This window comes from Chaetodon auriga, chromosome 21 (genome assembly GCF_051107435.1).
Source record: "Chaetodon auriga isolate fChaAug3 chromosome 21, fChaAug3.hap1, whole genome shotgun sequence".
Classification (NCBI taxonomy): Eukaryota; Metazoa; Chordata; class Actinopteri; order Chaetodontiformes; family Chaetodontidae; genus Chaetodon; species Chaetodon auriga.
The window spans coordinates 13,489,902-13,516,115 of NC_135094.1; the positions used below are offsets into that span (position 1 = coordinate 13,489,902).

The 26,214-nt window shown below is 41.8% G+C and overlaps 1 protein-coding gene across 1 annotated transcript in view; it reads left to right on the forward strand.

The window, feature by feature from the left end:
* The window catches only part of ofcc1 (orofacial cleft 1 candidate 1), a 149,517-nt gene that overhangs the window by 76,710 nt on the left and 46,593 nt on the right, over positions 1-26,214 (forward strand). The window contains exons 3-15 of the mRNA XM_076721595.1: positions 2,000-2,070; positions 2,459-2,634; positions 5,914-6,018; positions 6,663-6,746; positions 8,845-9,069; positions 9,385-9,482; positions 10,882-10,962; positions 11,268-11,341; positions 12,583-12,706; positions 17,129-17,371; positions 20,986-21,134; positions 21,360-21,474; positions 22,263-22,578. Coding sequence (XP_076577710.1) covers positions 2,000-2,070; positions 2,459-2,634; positions 5,914-6,018; positions 6,663-6,746; positions 8,845-9,069; positions 9,385-9,482; positions 10,882-10,962; positions 11,268-11,341; positions 12,583-12,706; positions 17,129-17,371; positions 20,986-21,134; positions 21,360-21,474; positions 22,263-22,578 — 1,861 coding nt within the window. The remainder of the gene's footprint in view (positions 1-1,999; positions 2,071-2,458; positions 2,635-5,913; positions 6,019-6,662; positions 6,747-8,844; positions 9,070-9,384; positions 9,483-10,881; positions 10,963-11,267; positions 11,342-12,582; positions 12,707-17,128; positions 17,372-20,985; positions 21,135-21,359; positions 21,475-22,262; positions 22,579-26,214) is intronic.

Below are 26,214 nucleotides of genomic sequence, written 5' to 3' on the forward strand. Positions count from 1 at the left end.
ACATGGAGCTAATTTACTTTGCATGGTGAAAAACAAGGGCGCAGCTAGAAATGAGACCAAAACAAAACGGTGCCCAGAGGAGAAGTAATATGAACGGATGTGACAATTACATAAGGAAGAGAATCAAACAGGCAAAAAAAAAAAAAAAAAAAAACTTTTGGAGAAATAAAATCTCAAGTCATCTTGAAAGTTTATGGCTGCTGTTACAGTGCAGCGTTGATGATATTCCAGATTATTCTGTGCAGTAATTAGGGTGATAAACAATGCATTTGTATAGCCTAAGATAAAACTTAATGTGATTTCTCCTTTGATTTTTGCTCATCTCTGCAAAGTGCCTTTAGCCCAAAGGGCAAAAACAATAATTTGCAAAATAAAGAGCGCTATCCTCCTTCATTATTTTAATATGATAATTAATTACTTGAGCAAGAAAACAGATCAATGCCAACAATAACTTTCACAGTATGTGCTATTAAATGACTGAACAACAATATTACACTATCAAGTAAAAATAGAATTTACAGTAGAGGTATATTATTTCCAGTTTGTTCATTAAGGCTTTCAGAATTAGCTGTGAGGTTCCAATAACGATCAAAATTTTAATACCACATAATGAATGTAAATGTCATGTAGCTTATTTAAACGGCCGCTTTAGTTTACAACACAATATTGTTAAACAGGCCGGGTGTAATACAAAGCAAATGGTGATTGTGTGCAATTTTTTTTATTAGTAAAATTACCTGATTAATTTTCCCATAATTGTTTCAGGGACTTTCTCAATTTGCATATGCACCCAAACACTATTTGTCTCGCACAAAAAGGTGCGTAAAAGTGGAGAGAAAACACAAGAAAACACAAGGAGACCATGTGCCGAATCTGCCAGTCTCATACTCCACAGTATGTGAAACTCAGAAAAACTGATTGGTACCCAGTCGAAAAGAAAATGGTTTTTAAATAAGTTACAATTAGATAAGCATTAATCTCAGTGGTATAAATGAATGTCTTGCTGTAGGGCTTGTTGAATGTAAAAACAGATTTACAAAAACTCCTCTTACCAGATTGGTCTGGAAGTAGTCCTTCTCTATTTTAATTGCACTGTCATTTAGAGTTGAAATAAGCCCCCCACTCATTCTGCCCCTTGATTTTGCCTTTGAAATTAAATATTGTATACAAATACATGCTGTTCATGGGCATGAGCACAGTTCATCATTGAAATCTGCATAAAATGATGCTTAAAAAGCTCCATACGCTTTGAGCAACAGAGCTCTTTTATATGGTGCATTCTTATGTAAACATATCCATAACCAAAACAACTGCTTATGTCTTTTACCTCAGCTTTCGTATTGTTCTGCTTGTCCGCAGAAACGAGAGAAATGTGGGACTGCGGAGTTTGTTCCACATACTCTTGATTTCAAAGGAACCCATACTTGCTTTCATACATTCCTCCTTTCTGTTTTCCATGCCATGCCATGCCATGCAGACCACCTACAACACTATGGCCAAATAACGTTGACTTAGCATGCAGATAGATAGATTTATCTCCAAGTTTCACAAAATACAGGGGACCTGGTATTTAAAGACTGTTTTTCTTTCTCCTTTTGAGATTTTTTTTTTTTAGGTTGAGTTCATGTGAATGGAAGTAATGAGGAGTGTGCCTGGATTTCCATACTCATTTGCACACCAAGTCTGTGTACTCTGATGCAGCCTGTGTAAAAATGCATAATTTTCCAGGAGAGAGTGTTGTTGCCCATTCGTTTTAGAAACAAGGAGGAAGTATTTTAATGTGACCTTCATTACACATTCATGTCAACTTTTCTTATCTATTTATGATTAAATTCTTTTCCACTCCTGTTGTTCAATTAGTGCTTGACCCCTTTAGCGGCGATGTAAATTAAATGACATTTTAGTGTCGTCCCATATTTAAAATACTGCGTTAGTTGCGGATCATAAATGATGATCTTCATTCTGCAGCTAATTTATTCATTTAACAATTTCCCTCCAGAAGTTACAGCAGAAGGCTCTGCAGCAACCTAAGCAGAAGAAATCCAAGTCGGCTGAATTTCTGATGGGTGAGTCCTGCTTGATGAGTTATTGCTCATAATTTGTGTAAGGATTAATTAACTAATTACAGACAAATGGCTTTGGGCTAAATTTTGCTCTTGCTTGTCAGGGCGCAATTTGTAATTATTTTAATCATTTCTTCTTCTTCTCTTTTTTTCTCCTCCTTTGCAAGATTCTGATTTAATTTTAACCTAATTGTGTTTTAGTGTCAGTCGAGTAGGATGCGCTTGAACATTTTGGGGCAGGGAAATCACCAATAACGAAAAGAAAAACGGCTGTCATTAAACGCGCTTTGTTGCTTTTTTTTCTTTTTACGAGTCGCTTTGACCTAACTGTTGTATTGCCCCTTCATGTCAGTGTTTGTATTTATATTTATGTTTCTACTTATTTTGTCAGGCAGAGAGGAGAGAGCCGCTCTGGTAGGCATAGAAAACCCAGCCTTCGATGGAGGAGGAAGCACCGAGCTTTCCGTTCCTCCGGTTTGGCTGAGGAGAGAAATTCGAGGTGACAGGCCAGATAGCACCCTTGCAGCTCACCAAAAAAAAATGGAGCTGCAAGCCCCTGCCAAAGAAAGAGGTGAAGCTTCATTCTTCATTAGCCTCAAATTTGTTGACAGTAGATGTGTTCCTGATCTAACCTTTCGCTCACTCCCTCTTTCTTTCTCTCTCTCTCTCTCTCCATTTGGGGGGCCCTTGGTCCCTGCATTCCAAAGCAAGCGTGTCCTAACAAGCAACCCTCGTATAACTTCTTCCTCTGCTGGAGAACGCTACAGTAGTGGGTGTTCTATCTCTATCTAGAAGTACCCTCGACACAATCAGCCTTGACTCCCACTCTCGGCTACATGCCTTGTGGTGGGCTGGAGTCATAGGAGAGTGCATTTACATACGCTACTACGCTACCAAGCCGATCTGCTGTCTGTGTGGTGTACTCACAACGCCCCCGAAACACGGCTTAAGGCCAATCAGGCATACGAATATGCCCCCTTATAATTCAGTATGTCAGGGAGAACTCTTGAGGAATGGGATGGTAAATTAGGATGCGTTCAAGGTTGCGAGCGTGCCAGTTTTCTCAGGGATGAGTCACATGTTAGATTCTTGATTTAATGTGGTTTATTTTGCTTTTGCTGTGCATGGCTAGTAATTATTATCAATTATTGTCATGATGTTTTATGCACAAGAGGTAGGATTACACTTTGCCTTGGTGCGTGGAAGTGACCAGAAAATGGACAAAAAATATTTTCCATCAGGTCAAGAAAGTCAGACCGTAAACATATACAGTATGATATAGTGGACGAATGGTAAATCTGAGCCAGTGGTTAATAAAAAAAACTTTTGCATTAGCTGACGACAGCGGTCATTCCAAACTCACTTCAACAAATCGATCAGCCATTGCACAAGTCAGAAGCCTTATGTCACATTTACAGTATTTAGGTGTCGATAGCAAGGAAAACATGGATGCCGTCCAGCGTGACAGTGAAAGTCTCTTTTTCCCTTGATCACATCCAAGATTCAAGACTGATGGCATGATGTTCCCTCTGTTTAAGGGAGACATATTTCGCTGAGCGTAACACTGGAATTGGCAATGGGATCATCGTCTTGTGATGAAGTTTCTGGTCAAAGTCTTCTTTCCGTTTAAGAAAAAGGCTAGTGAAGTTTCTTCTCCTTCGAGTACATTTCTGTGTTTGTTTGTAGGAATTTTTAATTTCTGCATCAAAAAGTTGAATAGAAAAAGAAATTTTTAATCATGGCGTAGGTGTAAAAGCAGCATTGCAGGAAATTGTTATCACCCACCAAAACATGACTCAGCTCAAAAGACAAATAATGAAATGAAACATTTTCATAAGATTTTCTGTAAACATCGTGTTGTCTGAGTTTAGATTATTTGGACATTTGGAAGGAAATATAACTATTGGTAGCTAATTTTTGCTGTGATTTTGTTACAAAAAACTAAAAAACAACCAAAACAGAAAAGAAATCAGTGATCTGTTGGTTTACACACTGCAGTCATATATTCATGGTTACATTCCACCACAAAACCCAATTTAAAGACAGAATACTGTTCATCAAATTAAGAAAACAAAACCACGGCTAATTCTCAAAAAGCTGTTTTGACTCTACAAGACTTTCTATCTATAGTGCACCAATATAGACACTTTTTTCAACATATTTTGGCATGCTGATGATCAGAGATGAGTTAAGTTGCTGATGTTTCTCTCTCCTTTTTTATTCTATTAATTGGAAATGCAAATTAGGCCTCTTGCTAGGCCCTTAAAGCATACAAAATGAACTTAACCATATGGTAGTTTCTTGATATTAGAACTCAGGAAAATGTGATGCAAGTCTCAAAGGGCATTATACACGTCTGCATGTGATGCTATGTATTTTCTAGGTTTAGAACTTTGTTTCTTTGTGGTATTTGCAATGAATTATGGATTTACATAAACAAAAAAAAATCCAAAATCAAATCACTAGCATGCGTAACAGTTCAGTGACTCATGTGCCTTTATTGGAAGATCGCAAAGGCAGATTGTTCCGTGTTTGTGACACTTCCATTTGGCCTTTACTAAAATCTTTCATTATCTCTCACTCTCTGTTAACATTAACTCTGGCTGGCAAGAAGTGCAAGTTATTGATATTGTGCATGTAAGAACAGCGAATTGAAATTTTCATTAGGGAGATGAACTGGAGGACAGCCAGACTATTTAGGTAAATCACAGATATGATTCAAACGGCGATCCACGAAGCTAGCACCATTATGCAAATTTGTGTTTGAAAAAAGGGTTTCATAACCTCAGAGCTATTTGCAGAGAAATTGTTCAAACTCTCTGTTAACGATGTAGAGGGATTTAACATGTGAATTTCACAGTCAATTTATGGCACCGTTGAGGAGTCATACTGCTGCTCCTCGTTTAATAAGTATTTCAGTCTGACTGTTTAACTTAGAGTAAGGACAGAGTGGGGAAACCTCGTGCACATATTTCATATGAGCACGAAAGGATCCCAGTGAGCTTTTTCGGGTACTGCTCCAGTGGGCCAGTGGTGTTCCTATACAAACACACTTAGTCACATTTTTATGCGTCCGAGCGCCGATACCCTCAGACATCTATAAAGGCAATCCTTGTGTGGAATATATAACATCATTTAATGCACCATGCATATTTTTGCCCCACAACCTGAGAAATACAAGTAAAGCAATTTATATTGGAGTGAAATATTCAAGGCCTGTAATGAGAATGATTTGGGGTTAAGAAAGCTGCTTGGTTGGGTGTACCCTTAATAGAAAGACCCTGGAGCCATTGGATTCCCATAAACTCTGTGGAGCAGACTTGATACCCATAGGTCAGTGATTGCTAATAAGAAGTCAATGAGACATGGGCTCAGGTTATTTTTCCTTTGGATCTGCTCCTCCAAACTTGCCCGGTCCTCTAGGCCGCTGACCTCGGAGTATTTAGAAGGTATTGTCTTTGAAATTCCAGGTACTTTTGAGCTTGTAGACTTTCTCATTAGTTCCTTTTGAACACGGCAAACATATGGCAGTTGTATTTAAGAGATTGCCTGCCGTGACCTTTTGCGGCATGCTAATTAGGCCCCAGAGCACCGCAGGCCGTGGAGAGGTGCACTGAGAAACCCAGCAGTTTCTTTCCCACTTCTCTCTCTCTGCCTCTGTACTCCTGTCTCATCTTGGCGCTGCCTTATCTGGTAGCAGCGGCTGCCCCTGCCCTTCGTCAGTGTGGGTTTCAAAATTAACATTTTGCTTCATGTGCTTCTAATAACCACTAACCTGAACCTGTACAACTCCCTTCTCCTCCCCCCCCACCAACCCCTCTCATTCTCTCCCCTCTCGCACTTTCCACAGGAAATAAACGTGCCCAAAATTACTTTGACCCATTGTCGGCAGAGCAGACAGACCCAAGGCATCGCAGGACGGCTGGGGTCAGCGCTGAAGATGAGCTGGAATTAAGTATGCCATTCTCTGTCATAATAGTTCTCCTCGGTTCATTAAAGTGAGGTTAGAGAGATCACTGGTAGCAGGCCACCATTTGTGACGGTGGGACGGTCTATGTAAATACACCAAGCGATGGCATCACTAGATTGGCTTCCCAACTCGCTGTCATTGACGAAGGTCACGTATCATTGGTCAGTTTTCATTTCACTGTGGATTCTTCGTTCCCCTGCCAAATGACACACGCAGAGCCATATCAATAGTTTGCAGCCCCCTCCTAAAGTAGGCCTATTAAAAGCGAGCTCTTGGGAGCCAGGTAATATGCATGTTATAATGAAACATGGCTATTAATGGAGAAGCCATTTCACCTGTATCTTTTGGATATCACTGCCGTGTAATATCAAAGGATTCGCCAAACCAAATCTCATCACATGATGACAGGCCGGCTAACAGGCATGTTAATACTCCTATTTCATTACCCCTCTGCATGCTCTTGATTTTCACCCTTCTCCAGCCACGGCTAATATCTCCGGTTTGCATGTTAAGATGTGGTTTAGATTGACTGGTCTGATAAGTAGAAAGTAATTTTGAAGCACACAAATACATGTAATTTTCCGGTACCTTTAAGGGTGCACTCATTGTATAATTGTTTTGACTTGTAGCAATATTGAACGCTGATGAAAACAAGCTGTATCAAAGAATGGCTGCATTGCTGGATGAGGACGACACCTTCATAAATATACCTGGTATGTATCCCTGTATCACAGTTCTCATGTATATTGGTTATTTGAAAGCAGTTGCATAATAACACAGATACAAATTACTTCATTTTTACATTACTTTTAAAGCATTAAAAACTAAATCTTGAGACATGTAATGTTCTTTTTTTTTTTTTTAATTTGCATAGTGATACATTTATTAAAACCAAATTACCATTGTGACTATTTCAAACATTGACCACAGAGTTATAAATCAAGCAGAGTAGAACTGTCTTTCGGTATCTTTAGGAAAAGCTCAAGACAGTGAAATCATAAAAAAACCCAGACAAAAACAAGACGCAACACTGAAATCAACACTAACACTGAACAAAGAATTAAACTAGAAACGGACCCTCACTAGTAGTCAGTGCTTTCCAAGCACAGCCATTGTCTCACAGTAGGCGTGCCTTTTCTCATTAGCTCTGTTTCATTTAAATACGTAGCCAACCAGGCAACATTGAGGTGGTTTAAGCTTAGCATTGTTCTGGGTGAAGACAGTCGCACCAGATCCTGTTGACATGACGCGCATCTCCCTTGTAATTCCAGCGCACAAGTGATGGGTTTAGGCCCGCTTCAACACGGTAGAATTTAGCCGGCTTGTATTATTTGCCATTGTCTTGGATTTAGCTGTACCACCGAGATTAGCAGCCCCATCCATTGTCTTGGAATGTTCATGAAATCCCACAGAAAAAGTAAAGAGGATCTTGGATTAACAGTTCCTCCATGCAATAGGCTGAGACACAGGGAAGGAAAGAGAGAGAGAGAGGAAGAGAGACAGAGCTCCTACTTCTGTACTGTTGGAGTCCAACTGCAGTGGCTGCCAGTAAGCACTTCACCGAGCTACAATAGACTTCAAGACAATCACCTTATACTGTTGTATGGATGCCTCCCACCGGTGTAGGCCGCACGTCCTCTTTGCAGCTGCAGAGCCGGCTCAGTGTATGTCAGTTCTGATGCTGACATTCTGCGACTGCTTCTCAGGCTTTTGTCTTTGCCTTTACAGCCTACCACAAAGCATCATACACATTTCACAAGAAAGAGCACCAACATGACAAAGTATTAATGAAATGGACAGTAGCCAGTACTGTAGACTTTTTTTTTTTTTTTTTCAGGAAAAAAAAAAAAAAAATCCTGGAGAAATCCCTTCTGTCTGTCTAAGATCTTCAGTACTTCCTTTTTATCTCGATAAATTCTATTGCTTTGGCTCGCCGATGAAAGAACACAGAACTGGCATTCTATTCATTTGAGTCCTCTGTGAGGCGTTAGGCATTGATATCTGCTTCTATGTGAAAAGCATTAGGCAGTGATAACAGCTTTGGCCGTTACACATATTGGACTGCACACGTCGAATAAACAGATGCTCAAAGAATACCTCATGCTTTCTACCAATGAGGCGGCGCAGCACTACTGAAAAGACACACAGCAAGCAGGTTAGCTACTGCTTCTCTGCTTTCAGTGACAAATTCTAGGTTACTAACCAGAAACTAGTTCACACATCGAGCAAAAGAAAACTTTCTTTCAGTGTATGGGCTTAATCACAATGTGCTGTGACGGTTGGTGATTGAAAACATTGGAATTAGCTTAAAGCCACAGCCACTTGCAAACACTTAAGGAGCAGATGCTTCCTATGATTGTTTGCATAGAATAGATAATCCTTAGAAATAGATACTGTAGATGTCTTAAGTGGAGTTCAACCTTATGCACCCTGCTCTACAGTTAGAAATCTGTTATGTATTTTGTCTAATTTTCGCATGATTCTGAATAAATGTCATGTGATATTTCCATTGTTTTAATAAACAACTGTGAGCGTATTAGCAAAGACTTAGCAGAGCAAGCTAATGTGGTCCATGTAGGTTCTGTCTCAGGATTTGAGGAATAAAAAGGCTTTAAGAGAGGGTGTGAATATGATGCTGTGGTTTTGTGAATGTTCATGTTGTGTGTTTGTGTGAGCGTGAATGTCTGTATATACAAACTCATCACAGTGAGCATGTGTCTGTTTCTGGATGTGGTAAGTATGCGCATCCATCAGTATGTGCGCGTGTGTGTGTGTGCGTCTGTGCATGCCCACTGATGCGTAACTCTCCAGGTACGCTGCTAGCCTCCAGGGATGAGGAGGTGTTGGAGGTGAAGGCGGGTGATCCGGTGCTTCAGCGGCGACTGCTGCTCCATGGTGGTGGTGATGCCTCGGGCTCCAGGCCCTCCCAGGCCCATACCATTGCCAAAACCCAGGCTGGGGTTGGTGCTGGGCTGGGAGGAGAGGCTGGACTCGAAGCAGGGAGGATGGTAATGGGCAGGGAAAGCGCTGTAAAAAGTAATGCTATGCTTTATTTGTTTTTATATTTGATTTTTTATATGGAGAGGCATTGTGTTACCAGTATATTATTATGAAGGAATAAAATGCATGTTCTTTGCACACGCATGATATAAAACCAATCATTAAAGCTAGCAAGGCATCATTCCAGGAAGTTGTTCACATTTTTGTTAAATAGCTCAATATTTTATTCCCACATTCATTGCTGGAGTGACATAATAAGACGCACACAAAGAATGCATGCATGGTGCCGCAGAAACGTTTTGTTTTTGATAAATATTACAAGGTTCGATGCCATTGCATTATTTCTTGCAGTGAGGACAGCTAAGGAGGTGATCCCCCACTACGCCCAGCAGCTGAGGGAGCGTGTGCGGCCTGACATGATCACGCTTGGCAGCCTTTCACTGCAGCAGGTCAGTGCTACAAAGAGGAATATCTGTGTCATCTTCCCATATTCACCAGCACATCAGCCATGTCCATTATGCTGTGTATCAGTGGCTTTGGCTAATGGACACAGAGTGTGTGCATGTGTGCGTGTACATTCATCTGCGGCTTTGTCTATGTGCATACGTTATGTGTGTGTGTGTGTGTTACATTGTCAGCTTGCTAATTTTCTGTCTTTTTCTTTCCACGTTTGCTCTGTTGCTTCACTTTTTGTCCCCAACCTTTTTCCCCACTGCTACCTTTCTAAAAGTTCTGCATTTCATTTTCAGTGCAGATGGTTTTGAATCTCAGCTGAATGCACTCGTATGAAATTGCTTTTTGAAGAACATGCATTCAAGGTTAGATAACTCATTCATCCTCTGCTCAGAATAAGTGCATGGATTTCAACGATGTAATCTGTGCTATAGGTATGATATCCTGGCACAATTAATTTATTTGCGGAAACCATTTTGTTCTGTCTTTGAACTTTGTTGTGCATTATTATGCATATTTGTTTCTGACAGAAGCTGAATTTCCTTGGCTCCTTGCTCGAGTCTTTTCAGGAAAAATAGAGCGTGACTACTTTTTATTTTGCAACTGGGGAGCAGGGATATTGTCAACTAGCATCAAGATCTAAAGCGTCTTTCAAAACAAGTGTTTGTATTCCATCAGTCAGAAAAGAAATGGGAGAGGATACAAGAACATGGGGTTTTCATTGTGCTGGCAGATCTAGATTGCAAAGAAACCCAAACATTAACGCGTGTGTAAACAGAATGCAGAACTTCTATCCACTGTATTTTTAGTTATAATCTCGCTTGAAAAGAGAGTAGGAGTATCAAATTATATGAATAGAAAGTCAGCGTAATTGGGAAAAAATGGTTCAACAATGTCTCAATATCACTTGGAAGCCACAGCAACAGTTGACTCATCCTCCCTTACTGGATAATCAGCGGCATCTACTGTGTACTGTATCAGCACTGGGATCAGTGTTATCTTATTCTGCCATAATATGTATGCGCTCTCCTACTGTTTCCACACCCACCTCCCATTGAAAGCACATTATCCACCAGAGATTTCACATCTATTTTAAAAATAATAGTGTTTTTCTTCTTTCTCTATTCTGCCGTACAAAGCCTCTACAGGGCGAGACGCTGTCACTTAGCAGTGTCAATGCGTCTGAATGGGGAGTGTGAATGTGCTGACTGAATGTAAAACCGGCAGAAATACTCATCAAACGCTACATGTCTTTAGGGCCTGGCTCAGTATCGATTGCCTGCAGATTGCATTACAGTTGCTCCTTGTGCTTAATTCTGCCATTATGGTGCACTGCACTGTTTCATAAAGCTGCATCCAAAGAAAGTGTGCATGTGTATTTACACGTATTTGCAGCAAGCGGCTCAGAAGGGACCGCTGAAGAGGAGTGAGTGGGCAAAGAGAAAGAAGAGACTAATGGCCTTCTTCACTGGGAATGTTAAGGTAAAGGCTCATGTAGTGTGCACAGTATATACTGCATCATGGAGGTGTTGCTTTTGTTGTTACAGAAAAATAACTTTGAGAGTCAACATATTCATTCTGTCATACCCTTTCCTATTCAGTTAATCCATAACATAAAACAGCCAAATTCTAATGCTTAAGAGTTTATTTATCACAGCCAGCAAATAGTTTAACAATATCTTCCATTATAATTTAGACTGATGTTGTTTAAATGATACTATCAATTAGCTGATAATTACAGTGATGGCTACCGCATTAATAATGTTTGCTAACACATCCAGCCTCATTCACAAAGAGACCGTGATGAGGGAGTAAGAGAAGCACCCCAACCCAGACTGAACACACTGCTCCAGTGGTAAGTCCAGCCCATTTCATATTTCGCTCCATATGTACAATTGATGTCGCATGACTGTAATCATTAATTGTGTGAAAAGCATTTGTATTCCCACTGACATTTGAGAAGGCATGTAATTCATATGTCCTCTGCATGGCTTCTCCTGTCGGCGGGCATTGCATTGTGGGTAGTATGGCTCCAGGGCACAGAAATCTGTCCATGTCATTGGGCTCGGAGGCGCATCAATTCTTGGTCCATCCACTTTAGTCAGAGATCACACATCAAATCTCATAGCGAGAGCCCCACGGGCAGTCAGCTTAGCATGTTTAAGTTTTTAGTAATTATGGACTACCATGCCGGCTGACATGATAATATCAAGAAACCACTGTACACATCAGCATCTTCTCTTGTGTTTGGTTGTTTTATGGGTGGGTGGTAGTCGGACACCAGCTCTGTCAGATGAATGTGGTTCGGAGTTTAGCGAGATGACCTCCTCTCGACAGCCTTGAACCCTGTAAATTCCTTCTGATATCAATGGTGGGTGGCTATTAGACATGGGAGACTTTCTATGCATCACCTAGGGCTACATCTGCCTGAAATTTAATGAGAAATGATTTCACTTTTTCTCTCCCTACGCTATGAAAGAGAAAAAAAATAAAGAGAAGAGACGCAGAGCTGACTTGTGGTTTTTGTAACAAATGTGTAATTCATTTGTTTCCACTGTTTCTGATTTAATGGAGGTCGAGTAATTGCATTAGGAAGCACATTGTGCCTTGTTGTGAACTGATGAAAGCACATGTAATACTTTTGATAGGCGAACAGAGAGGAGGGAGAGAGGGAGAGAAAGGAGAGAAAGACCCAGTGCCTGCCTTTGATGCCGAGCATTTATTTGCTGAATTATCCTTCCTTTTACAAGCATCTTATCCCCAGTCACAGGCAGGCCAGGGCCCCTGTGATATTGCTTTATTTTGAGGAATTAAGAGAGGTGGCGAGGAGACAGAGCGAAGCAACCGCTTATTACATTACCACTGATAAGATTGAAAGGCCGAGAAAGGCAGAGGGAGAGAGAGAGAGCGAAAGAGAGAGAGAGAGAGAGAGGGACCCAGTGGAAAGTGTTTTGTTGTGCTGTTATTAGATTGAGCTGCTGTTGGCTACAGAGTGGAACAACAGAGAGTCCAAAATGCAGGTGGCTGTTAACAGGGTTAGCTTGTTGTGTTTGTGTGTGTTGTGTACGTGTGTGTGTGTGCTTGTACTTGTGGCAGCACAACCATTGAAAGCCCGTCACTCAGAGCGCTGGGGGAAGGCCAAGAGGAAGCGATGGCCAAATACGGCGGGATGACAGAGCTCCCAGAATCCACCTCCACGGCGTCACGGCCCTCGTGGCAGGTGAGATCTGTTGTCCGCTGTGTCTGACCGAGACATTTGAAGGAAACAGAAAGCACGCAAACAGGAAGTGACATCTCGAGGAAGGGTTTTTTTTTTTCACAGGAAGAGATATTGATCCTGAAGTGTTTACAAATCATCATCAAAAAAAAAAAAAGAAAAAAAAATGACAGTGTTGTTTGTTCAAAAACAGTCAAATGATGTAATTATGTGCAATCCTGTGATGAATGGGAGCTGTTAGAGAATGGGAAAATCATATCTTTATTTTCTAGTTTTACAAATTCCTTCACTCCTTTCATTACACCGATGGGTACTATGTGTGCACATGCCTACACAGACATTCACAAACAGGCAGTATACAGCACTGAGCAAAAGGCTTCCACATACAGAATGCTAACTATCCAGCCACATTATTTTTATACAGTGTATAAAGATTTTTTTTTTCCTGCTTTGTGTGGATGGTGTCTGTGGTTTTAGGAATCTAAGTAGGAGGGATAAGGAGTCTTTGGAGATGAAAAAGGGGAACATAGGGAGAGGAGAGAAAAGAGAACCAAGTGGGAAAGAGAGAAGGAAGCTGCAGCTTTAGCGGTAGCATCACCAGCTGTGGGAGGAGTGTGCTGTTGTGTTGCATCTGGGGATGAGGCTGCCATGCCACCGTGCTGGCTTAAAGATGTAATGAATCTTCAGTCGGGGGCTTTCCTTCCAGGGTGACAACTGGCTTTGAGGAAGGTTGTAAATGCAGGGGAGATTGTGGTATAATTCCTCAGACTGGCGTTTGTGCCCCCCAGTCACCATTCGATTATCTCCCAAATTGCTGTGTTTCACTGAGATAAAGATTTTTTATGGCTTGCTGACTTGAAACAACCGGCACAGGCAGAATAGGGGGCAAAAGAGGGAGAGGGAAAGAGAGAAAGAGAGAGAGAGAAAAAGCAATGGCCAAACCTGCCACGCATAGTAATTTCCTTTGGTAAATGACAAAATCTTTGTTTATATGACATTTCCCTAAAATTACTGCAGCGAGATGAATCTGAAATATAAAATGTCACATTTGGCATGCAAAACTATGAAAATATATTTCTGTGCAAAATTCATGGAGGCATTTAATTTAGAACGTGTTTAATAACTAAGGCAGCCTGCATCAGTAATCCTGCCCGGAGGTCCCAAAAAGATTGTCATATTTATTCTCTCCTTTCTTCACCCCCCTCCTTCATTCCGAAGCCAAAAAATTTTAAGGGTAAATGTTCATTGTTAATTAAGATTTACTAATTAAAATGAAAATAATTAACGAGAAAGCTTAATCTCTGAATATTAGCCCATACTTAGAAAGAAAGGAAGTTTTTGTATGTGGCATTTCCTGTCTCTATTAAGAGTGCATTTTGTGTGATCAGTCAATGTGTGGAAAGCCCTGAAAAGATATTTCAGCGAAAGGACAGCTGCTTGCCAGCAAAACCACGGAGGATCCCTTGCTAGAGCCTTTGATCTCATCTGTAGGAGTGCTGTAATGTTATGGCACTTTAGGCACAACTCAGGCTTGGGGCAAACAAACCACCTCTGATATGGAAAATTGGCTCACTTCACCTTTTACCTTCGCCTTGCTGTCTTGACTGTCTCTTACAACGCCTGTGCAAGCATGTGGGCCAGATAATAACAATACCTCTTAAACACATACATAGTGCAAATTGGACACTGGTGTGATGTTATTGTTTTTTGTTTCTTTGCCTCTTTTTTTCTGCTTTCTCCTCCTCCTGCTCTTCCTTTTCCAGTCTGCATGCATATATCTCTTCCAGTGTGGGGGTTTGGAGGCCTCCATTACCTCCTCCCAAATGTGAGATGTGTGGGCTAAACCGCTTTGCCACCAATTATACTAATTTCACTTCTGCCTAAATTGTTTTTGTTGTTTCGGTATGCAAAGATGCTCACAGTGGGGAGATTGAGGGGCATTACTGCCAGGCTCAGCACACACCTTCCCCCCTCACAGACTGGCAGAGCAATGGGCACCGCCAGCTGCTGCTAGGTGAATGTGTGTGTGTGTGTGGTGTGTGTCTGTTCGAAGGATAGGAACAGCCTCAGCTTGTTTGGTGACAACACTGTGAACAGTATACTGTAGAACAGTGGGTGCAGCGTATGAGTGCGTGTGAGCACATGTAGCCCCTGAGTGCTACGATGTCATTGATTGGAATTGAGGGCTTTAATTGCCAGACACTCAAAATTTGCCCTGGGGAGTTGGTCAACACGGTGTAAATTCAAGCACATAAAATAAATGGGCATTAAGAGATGCAATTTAGATAATCAGAGAAAAATAAATGCCTGCACTCAAGAAAGGGGGGATAGGATAGGATATGATTGGATAGGATGGGATAGGGTGGGATAGGATAGGATGACATGGGATAAGATAGGGTTGGATGGGATGGGATGGAATAGGATGGGGTAGGAGGATATGGCATGGGATAGGATGAGATAGGATAGCATTGGATAGGAAAGGGTAGGATAGGATGGGATAGCATATGGTTGCATAGGATAGGGTAGGAAACATAGGATAGGAAGACATAGGATAGGAAGACATAGGATAGGGTTGGAAAGGACAGGTTGGGATAGAATGGGATGAGATGTGATAGAAGAGGATAGGTAGGGTATGATAGGATGAGTTGGCATTGGATAGAATAGGATAGGGCTGTATAGAATGAGATGGGACGGAATGGAATGAGATGGGATAGGAGAGGGTTGGATAGGATGAGATGAGATAGCATAGGATAGGATAGAACAGGATGTTTTGAAATTATTGAAATATTTGCTGTACACAAGTCAAACTGTTGGTCTGGTGAAGGGGTCATCAAAAATACCAAGAATTATATTATGATGACACTTAATGTCCATATAAATGTCAGGCCTAGATGTCTAGATGAACAAATGGAAGGGAAAAAAAGTCCAACCAGCCAGACAACAGACCAACCAACATTATTACTGTTTTAAAAAATGTAAATGATGATCAAGACCAAGTGTCTCTGTTTAAGCCAGATTGACTTTCCATTCAGTGCTGTTCAACAGATGCCATAGGGGACAAAAGACTGAATATGTATTCATATTGTTGACTGATTACGTTTCATAAAATAAACTAAACTGTCTACCCAGCTTACCCTATTACTCATCCTAAGCCCTAAAAAAGAGGCACATGTCACCAAAACAAACAAGCAAAACAACAAGTGGGCTGATGTAGCCTGAAGGTTAGTGGGATGAGCTCGCTACCGGAAGGTTGGCATTCTGAAACCTTTATCTGAATGGTAATGTGGACAGTGGAAATAACTGTAATAATAATAACAGTTATTATTTATAACTTAGTTATTAATAATAACTTTTATAACAAGGAATGCTGTTGTGCCCTTGAGTGTGGCACTTAACCCCTAAATGGGTGAATGGAGATCAGTAGATGGAAACCTGCAGCTGTGTTGGGCATGTCTATGAGACTGCTTCACTGCAGTCACATACTCCTCCATTGTTCACCAAACGCAACTGAAGTTAAAAAAAAAAAAGATGACTCCACCCAAAAATGGGGAATTACATTTTCAAATTGAATATTTTTCAGAGTAAAAAAAATATTCACTGCTATGACAAGAGCCAAGTTGTGTCTGCTGCAGGCTGAGTGACACAGAAAGCCAGACTTTTTTACCACTTTATTTACACAGAGCATTTCCAAACAGTAGCTACTTTACAGACATGGTGGTGATGGGGGCATGCAGATTAGATAACATACCAGCGGCTTGTCAGTATGATAGCCTCACACTGTCAACAAAGTGTTTGTCTACGAGGCAGGTTAACTATTAACCACACACACAGGTGTGTGATGTGGTAGTTGGTGTTTAAGTGGTAAATTGCAACATGTAAGTAACAGGCGTAACAGCACCAGGTCGATACAGTTGATGAGAGCAAACAAATACTGACACTACTGTGATTATGAAGGGTTTTTCAGTGTATGCGTCTCTGTCAAGCTACTTATATTGGCCATAATAGTTGGAGACTATCCTCTTTCCATTCAGATATGATTTGAGACAAGACAGAATCTCTGCTTGTTTGGTGAGGCTTACTTCTGTGCTTCCAAACTATATCACACAGGGTAAAAACATTGGTTTGACGAGGTCTATGTAAAGTGCGGCATGTACGGTATGTTCACAGCAGTCCTCTGTAATTGTGAACACGTAGACAAGGACTGCATCAATTGGTGCAAGATTATTAATCATATGTACATTTGTGTCTGTGTCGTTCATGAGTTCACTCCAGTGAGATGACAAATGTGGCATCCCATTAGTTCAAGTGTCCACTGTAATAAAATCACAGTTTCTTAGCCTCCACGGAAAAAAAGGTGTTAAAAATAATGCAAAACTGATTAAATACGGCAGCCAACCCTTTTGTTCTGCACTTTGTGTGTTATAGGCGAAGCAGAGCACAACTCCCCAGCCTGTGGAGGTGGTTGTGTGTTGCTTAAGAGCCACCAGAGACAAATTACCCAGAGGCCTCTACACTGTCAGTGTGGCCCTTCACAGCCGTCTAGGGGGTCCAGCTCTGGCCTGGGGTGTCGAGAGAGAACAGCAGCGATGGGTGGTGTCCACTGAGCCGATCGAGCATCGGGGCCGCTTCTACGACACTGACCTGCACGTTAACCAGAGCCTGTTCATGGTGAGGATTTTTTGATTGAAATCGCTGCCCGGAAGTGGCTCAACATAACCATAAAAAAGTTGAATAATGCTGTCGTCACTACAAGTGTGCTTTGCAAGGCTGCCTGTTTTGTCAGAAAACACGTGAAATCCCTTGCTAGTAAACATACCTTCAGTATCAACATTTTTGTGACTTGCCAGAGGGTTTGGGTCAGCGTTAAGGTTAGGCTCCACATGAATGATTCTCACAGTGAAAAAATTCAGAAATTACAGTATTTTAACACATTTTTTTGTCCACAAAACATCAAAAATACTTTGCTATTTAATCAAATTTTGATGAATTATTCAAATTTGAGTGACAGCTTCAGCTTGTTTAAATATTGGGTGTGGTAAAGTATACATTGGATAATTGCAGTAACACAAACATTTAGTTCACGCACTCCAAACACTTGCAGCCAGCACTGGCATCCACAATTGAGGCTGCAGCATTAAAACAGAGCAGAAGTGACTCTGCCAACTGCGTCGATAAATAAATGAATAGAAATAAAGAAATAACAAATGAAAATAGTAGCACAGAGAGATCTGCATGTTGCTTTCCATACTGACAGTAATATGTTTTTATTCAACAAGGAAAGGATGGAGTCAGGTTGTGATTCGTGACTGTACAGTTTTATCTAATACAGCTCCTTTATTCATATGCTGCTCGGAGATGCTGCTTTCAATATTTCTTTCTTTGTTTTTTTTTTTTAAATAAATCTAAAACATCTCTTATCTGAAAGCAGTTTTGACACCGAGAGACCCTGGATTAAAACACACTTTGATGTGAGAATTGAATAAAAGATTTTAGTAGAATGCAATCTTAAAAACAAACGGTCCCCTCAGACAAAAGCAAACAATAAAACATGCTGTGCTAATATGACAGAATCCACCCCACTACATATTTGGTCTTTGTTTTGTTGCCACAGTATTTCCAAGTTCGTCTTCCTCGTGCTGTTTTCCTTAGTTTCATCAGTTGCAGTGAAGACGGAGCAGTTCCAAGATTGAAAGGGTTATGAGAAGTTATATTGCTGTAAAGACGGCATATGAAAATATGCCACACGCAGCCTCTAGGTTTCTCTCCAGGGATCTCCATATGAATAAAACAACAACTTTTCAAACATGACATTTAATCCATGCATGTAAATCAAACCCAAGATCAATTATTCATTTATATAAGGAAGTAATGTTTTATTGGAATGAAAATGAAGTACAAATGCATTGAAAAATTTAGTGTCTTTTCTACAAGTCTTTGAGCATCTGTGGAATCGTTGAGCTGGATCAGGGGGATGAAAGAGGAAATAGAAAACTTAGGCGGAGTGGACTAAAATGTAATATTTTTGAAGAGTGTTAAGAATCTCAACCTCCATTCCCGACGCATAATAAAGGACTTAACATGTTTTCACATTTGGTCCTTTTGATGAAACAACACAGCAGATTACATTAGATGAAATCTATGCACATTTCACAGCCACTTTCCTAAACCTCTTGATATGAGGGAAAACATCCTCTATAGAAACTGCGCTAATCTTAAAAAACCCACGTACTCGTTTTGAACGGCCGATATTGACCAGTGGATTAGAAATCTCTGTTTATGCTTCTTCATTGATGATGTGCGCACGGTGCGAACGACTCACAAGAGAAACCTTCAAACAGAAGCCACTAAATCCAGTGTCCCTCCTGATCCCATAGAGTTTTGTACAGGCTCAGAAAGGGCTTCTTCAGTGTTCTGATGGCAACTCTAAAGGCCTTAGCTAGAGCATTTAGCACATGTGGACACTGTCTATGTGCTGGTGGGCGTATTCAGTTAGCTAGAGCATCCTGATAATATTGTCTCCGGCTCTCATCAAACATAAAGGACGGGGTAAAAGCTGGCAGAAACTGAATGCGGACCTGGGATCTGATTCAGAGGTAAAAAAGGTTTAAGTACGGCGTGGTAAATGCCTCATGTCACTCTTCCTTCCTCCTCTCCTCGCCAAACCCTCGGCTGCGCTTTATAGACAAACCTGTTGTTGTTGTCCTCATTGATAGCGGTGGAAACGCTGATCAGATTTGTCTGAGACTATCAGGATTGGCTTGGATGTTTTCTCTCTCTCCTCTTGCCCACACTATAGCGTGCGATTTCAGGAGTGCTTGCAGTGCCTTCTAAGAGGAAATGAGGAATTAGTGATGGTAAGAGGAAGCCAGGAGCTTATTTTCCTTTCCTCCCTCTCTCTCCCTCTTTTTTCATTCACCCTTTGTTTTGTGTGTCTGGGTTTGGATTTAGACAGAAACAGTGCAGTTCAGTTGGAGATGTCTTGGATATGCTGGCAAGTGGGAGCACTTGAGAAGAGTCTGGCCCACAGTCTTTGTGCAGTTTTTACACCAAATGGGAAAATGCATAAGATTCCACATTTTAATATTAAAAGGGGGGGAGAAGAATGAATGAGGAAGGAAAGAGAAAAAAGATTAGGTCCCAGGAAGTGTGTATGGAGATCAATGTTCTTTCCCCCCTTTTTAATCTTTTGTTGATCGCTGAGGAAGAACTGAGTCATCTTGCACCGTGATAGTCACTATTCTATCCCTCACTCCTTTTGTGGACACATGCGCACTTTATTTAAAAAGGAGAAAACATCAGTCTGGTTTGAATTAAACAGCATATTTCTAATGGTTTAAGCAGCTCCTCCAGCAAACAGAGGAAGTGAGAAAACCTCTGAAGCACATCATCCAGTCTCGCAAACCTCACAGTAACGCTTTCCACATACGCACATAAGCCAGCAAGCGCACGTGTCGACATGCAGGCACTTCACACATATGCGCTCGCACATGCACGCAAATGACTATTTATGCAGGTCATATTTCTTACAGTAAATGAATAATATGAAATATCCTCAATATCCATAATCCGTGATATTATGCCATAAATTTGTGTCCTGAGTCAGACACTACTACCCATCATTTCACAGGTGCATACCAAAAGCAGATTATCAGGGGGGTTGGAGGGATACACATGATTTATGTGTTAAAACAAGTCCCCTGCGTTTTCCATTACAACTAATAAAGGGATAACATATTTCCACCCGGTGATGGATGAAGTGGCACACACCTCACTGTCAGTTCATTTTTTAAGCAAACCCACCGTTCTCTGGGTAAATAAGAATGTATGTGTTTGCCATCAACTGCTAACCACTAACACTTTTTGCTTCATGCAAGATATCCCTTAATATCATCAGTCTGATTGATGGTGGCCTCGCAAATTCACTAACTGTCAGCTCATAGACTGCAACGGCAATCGCAGCTTCTCCTCCACCCTGTGTTTGATGCCAACAGTCTTTATCACTCCGGCATCTCCTTTTAGGCAGTTTGGACGGGTAAGATTGTCAGTTATGAAGGCTCTAAAGAGGACACAGAAACAAGTTAAAGGAGGATTCAAGTCAAGGATGTAGATTAAGGAGCTCCCTGAGGGCTACTGTCCTGTTTGTTACACTCTGTGGGTCTGTTTGTCATTGACTTTGTGGTTGCAAGCCAAATGTCTGCATACAGGATGTGTACATATGTTAGGCATGTATGTCCACCTGAGTAGAATAGTGGGTGACCTTGATCCTTCCTGTGTGTCCACAGATCCTACCTGCAGCCTGTCAAGTCGTCCCCTCTGCGGTTCTGGTATTCCAACTGATTGCACTACCAGGACACAGCAGCCACATCAGGTCTGTGCTGGCATGGGGGGCATTTCCTGTCTGTGGGTCGAGCCTCGGTCATGTCCAGGGCAGGTAGGTCAACGGCAGGATGAAGGTGGTTGTTGGACCTCAAGGAGTTTGTATTTTGAACAGTGTATTTGAACAGTTCAGGTCAATAAACGGCTGTTTCCCGTAAAATCGTCGTCATGATTGATTTTCAGAATAAGTTTGAAAAAAGTGGAATGTTCATGGACACTTGGACCTCATCATACATCTGGTTGTACGGTGACTATTACCGGTTATGTGTCATTGACCCAGGTTCAAAACCCCTCTGCTCAGGGGGGAGCCGGACACACAACTGGACCAGTTTAAAAAAATTGAAGCCCTCATCTCCTCTGATCTCGACCACTGGCTGTGCAACCTGTACTTTCAGGTGTGTGTCTGTTTTTTTGACACACATTTTGACTGTGTGCTGGAATGAGCTGTGGTTCTGAATATTAAGTGACATGCTTGTGTCTGTGTGTGTGCATGTGCGCGTGCATCTTCCCTCAGTCTGACCCTCCCCTATTATTTGGGAGGCAGGATGGTGGATCTGGGTAGATGGGGGTTGGATTTTTGGATTTTCTATGATAAAAAGCTTTTGCAGAGCAATTGGAAATTGGCCCCAGAGAGCAAACAAGAACCACATCTTTACCCAGCAATTCCGGATGCATTTGAGCTGATGCATTGATTAGATTAGTAAACATCTTAATTGAATTAAAAGCCAGAACAAAGCTTTCTTTCTTGGGTTTGTCTCTTTTATTTGTCCCTTTGACTATGACATGTTGTTTGTATTATGCTGCATTATCATTACTGCTGCCTTGATTTCTGGGGGATGTAAATAGCCACTTTTCATACATCTTTGCGGATGTGCAGCACAAGAGGATGTACAATATTCATATTAGTCACATTTAATGTCTTAATTGAATTATTTTATGCCATTGTGGCACATTATGACAAATACTAATAGTTGGCTATGTCTGCAGTTTTATCACTAACACCTGTAGTGTAATTGCACACACATGCTGTTTTCCCACAAACAATGGTGATGCAATGGAATGATATGAACATAACTGCTGATGACATTAACATGAACAGGTTATTTTTATGTTCACTGAACCCATATGTAGACCTTTAACACACACAGTCAGACCCTCATCCCTCTTGTTTGTGATCTTTCAGGTAAAGAGGCTCCCTTGTGGAAAGTCTGGGGGGTCAGAGCGCGTCCCTGACCCCCCTCCTCCAAACCCACCTGTCATGCCCCAACCTGAGGTCCTTCACGAGCAACCTCAAGGCCAACTGCCACTCCAGCTCCAGCTCCCATCACAGGCCCAGCCCCGTCCTCAGCCCATTCAGCCCCAGTCCCACTTATACCCCCAACAGCAGCCACATGCAGGCCCCAGCAGCAGAGCAGGGGAGCCCGCTGTGGTACATTCTCACCGGGGGTCTCCTCTCCACCTGTCAGCTGATTCCGCTTGCTCTTCCTCTTCTCTGCCAGGTAGGGGTCCGATGTTAAAACCCCCAACTATGCCACAGTGGGGAGAAAATGTCACCCTAATGTCACAAGCACTGGGACGGGAAGAATGGCAGGCCTCATCCACAGCAGCTCTGCGCTCAGGTGAACATGCTTGAGGGTAGGGTTGGGTATAGACAGCGGGCCAAGCTCGGCAGACAGAAGTTACATCAAACAGAGGATGTTTTCTCAGTTAGATTATATGCAAAATCCCAACAGGTCGACTGTAGCATTGGTGTTAGTTCAGGCAAATACACTTGTAACATATTCAGATAAAGCTTTTCGACAATACCATTTAAATGAATCAACAAACCCTCCTCAGTGCGAAGACACAGAGCCGTGCTAATAAAAAGACTGCGTTTTGAATTCAGTCATTACATTTATATTTAAAGTTTCTAATTTTTCTGTTATTGTTGTACCAAAAACATGTGTTATTAATATATACGCTGCAACACACGTCACTGCTCGTAATACTGTTATCAAGCTATTCAAAAAAACAGTTTTTGTAAACTGGCAGTGGCTGCCGGATTTAAACTCCAGCCAAACTTTTCTTTTGCCACTTAGATGTTCAAACAGTGCATTTGGGAAATATTAGCAGCCTGAGTCTAAACTACACAAAGCATTTTGACTTGGCAGACATTACATACTGTATAAGTGTACTTTGACACGCTGCAAATTATTATTATTCTTTTAATCTTTGTAGACCTTGCATGGGTTAGGCAGCGTGCAGTAGAGCAGCTTTGTTCTCTTTCTGCCGTTTGATTGAGATCCATCAATCACGCTTTTCTGATTACCTTCTTGAAGTTGTTCTCTGTCCCATAATCCACTAGAATACTCCGTGTTGCTTCTTTCCAGAGGCACTGGGATACAGAATGAAATTATTTTACATAGAAAATGAACTATTGTAGCAGCTGCACAGTGATTCAGCGGTAAGTGGCGCTTCACAGAAAGAGAGATCGTTCTGTGTGGAGCTTGGATGTTCCCCTCCGAATTTGTTTGATTTTCCTCCAGGTGATCTGGTTTCCTCTTACAGTCTGGGGGACATGCAGGTCAGTCTGATTTGAGACTCACATTCCCAGGTGTGAATATGATTATGTTTCCATGTTTCAGTCCTGTGATGGACTGGTGCTCCTTTCCTTTTCTTTCAGTGCGTGTTGGGATAAGCATCAATGTGATTATGTGATCAGGTATAAGTGTGTCCATCAGACGCACTAATGAACTATTCAGATGTGGTTGCTTGTTTGGGTGTCCAGGCAAGGTCGTCTCATCATCTAGAGGTGGGTAATGACTTGTCTTAATAGTAATAAGGATCCACTTCCTCATTTTAAAAACATACCGTTCTTGTTTCTCACCTAGTTTCGAGCCACGCTCACGTGCTGGCCATCGCCAGAAATCAAATACAGGCTCATTTGGTATTGATCGACTACAAAGGCAACTGGCTAGCGTCTTTGTTATTAATACATCCCCCCTTTTTTTTTTCCTTTTCTCTTTTTTTGCACGCACAGCTCATCTTTATTTAACAGTCCTCAAAAGTTTCTGGGGTGCTCTGCTTTAAACATCACACAGGCTTTTTAATTACAAATGAGTTGTGACAGGTCTGCTGGGTAGCACCCTGGCCCATTTTAAACGTGATGCCGGCTGACAGCTTGGCAGTGTTCTCCCAGCACTGAAACATGTGGAAGAAATTGGTCTTTTACATTTCACAGCTTGTCGCTTCCTCCGCCGACTGACCTGTGACCCCCCACAGAGATCCTTACGCCCACAAGGGAAGTGTCCCCAACGAACTGACTGCCTTTCCAGAGAGAGAGAGAAGGAGAGCGAGGGAGGGAGGCGCTCACTATGAGAGATTTATGTTCTTCCACGTAAGGCAAAAGGTACCAGGTCTCTTGGACGCACACGCCTGCTTACAGTACTCACACATTCTGGAAGCCAGGTGAGGAGGTTGCTCGGGAAGTGAACCTGATCCGTAAGTGAAATAACGGATCAAAAGGTGTCCTGCACAACACCTCATCCACGCCGTTCCCTAAGCTGACCTGACGTCTGTGCCTCATTTGCATACAGATCCATTCATTTTGCATTACCTCTGGAGCGAATTATGGCATTCAGATGGGGAGATTACGTCAAGGCTGAAGGGATCGATTGGACGGACAACTTTAACCTAGCCAAAAATGGAAATCCAATTCAACGCGGAGAAGAACAAATTACCCCCTGTTCCTCAGTCCTCTGTCAAGTCTGGGGGTTTCAGACATTTCCTTCCCATTTCATGCCTCTCTGTTTCTGATGTGTGCTGTGTGGAGATCGCTTTCTCTGCGCGTGTGACGCCAGGATTTTCCTCATTACCCATTTGTCTCAGAATCAGGACAAGTATATGGAGACCTCTTGTCACTGCAATAACGTACACACAGCAGAGCTTGACAGTGAGAGTGGAAGTTTGTATTCCTGAGGCCTTAAGTTAATTAATCCCCGTAGAAAAATCACAGTGCGTGGTGAGGTGTCTATTACAGAACAAAACCTGACATCCCAATCCAAGATGATAACTCTGACAAGTTTTGATCGAAAAATCTGAAGATTACTGTAAGCGCTATTGTGTGGGCATGGATGTTTTTTGTGCTTCAGATTCTCTTGCTATTGGATGATGATAATTGTAATTTACCTCAGTTGACTCGTCCGAGCATAATGGAGTGCATTTGGCTTTGTAACGTAGAGATTAGCTACAGGCACACTGGGTTAAGTGACCTTTCACATTAACTGAATGATCCAGTTACATTGGGTTTGTTTGAACCCAAATGACTAATTAGATTAGTGTCTTGTTTCATGATCGCCTTTAGTGGATCACTATGAGCACTCAGATGATTCTGCCACAACTGTATCACTTGCTTCATTTTCGGCTTTTTTTGGGGGGTTATTTATTTTTTTCAAGTGCATCGTAACATCCATCCCCTTGAGCACCGATGGTGATTTCGAGGATTCCTCCTCTAATGTCTCCTTTGGAGCGCTGCCCTGCACTTTCAGGATGTGCTCCCCTCCAGGCCGGTCCCAGTCATCCTGAGTTTCAAACCACAATGTTACATCATACCCGCTCAATCAGCCGCTCTCTGCATCCCGCCGATTAATTCAACAATGTCCGGATTCCAAATGGATGGATTCAACCTTTGAAGCCTGTTTGCAGAGACACACACATAAACCCTCACAGTGGGTGTGGAAAAAACAAGCCTAGAAGGCTGCACGTGGGGGACAAATACAGAGCGTATGGGACAAACACACCCAAAGGTGACAGCGTCTTGCCTTGCACTGAAAATTTGGTTTCATTTGATAAGACAATTGCAGCCTACGTGTGTCTCAGTGAACATGATAAAGATTGACTTTCGAGAGCGACAGACTGCACCAGTGAGAGTAGAAAAGTCTTAAAACAGCATACAAATATCTACATATTAGTATGCAATACGCATCCGCTGTCATTATAATGCAATGGATTACAAGAAAATGAACTCTTGTGTGAAGCGACACCGAATCCTTGCAGTATCATAGCAACCTTACCACAAATCCTGACATGGACCCAGGGGTAATCCGTGAGTCACTGACCTTCGATCCCTCTGTAACTTTGGACCAGTCATCAGGCAA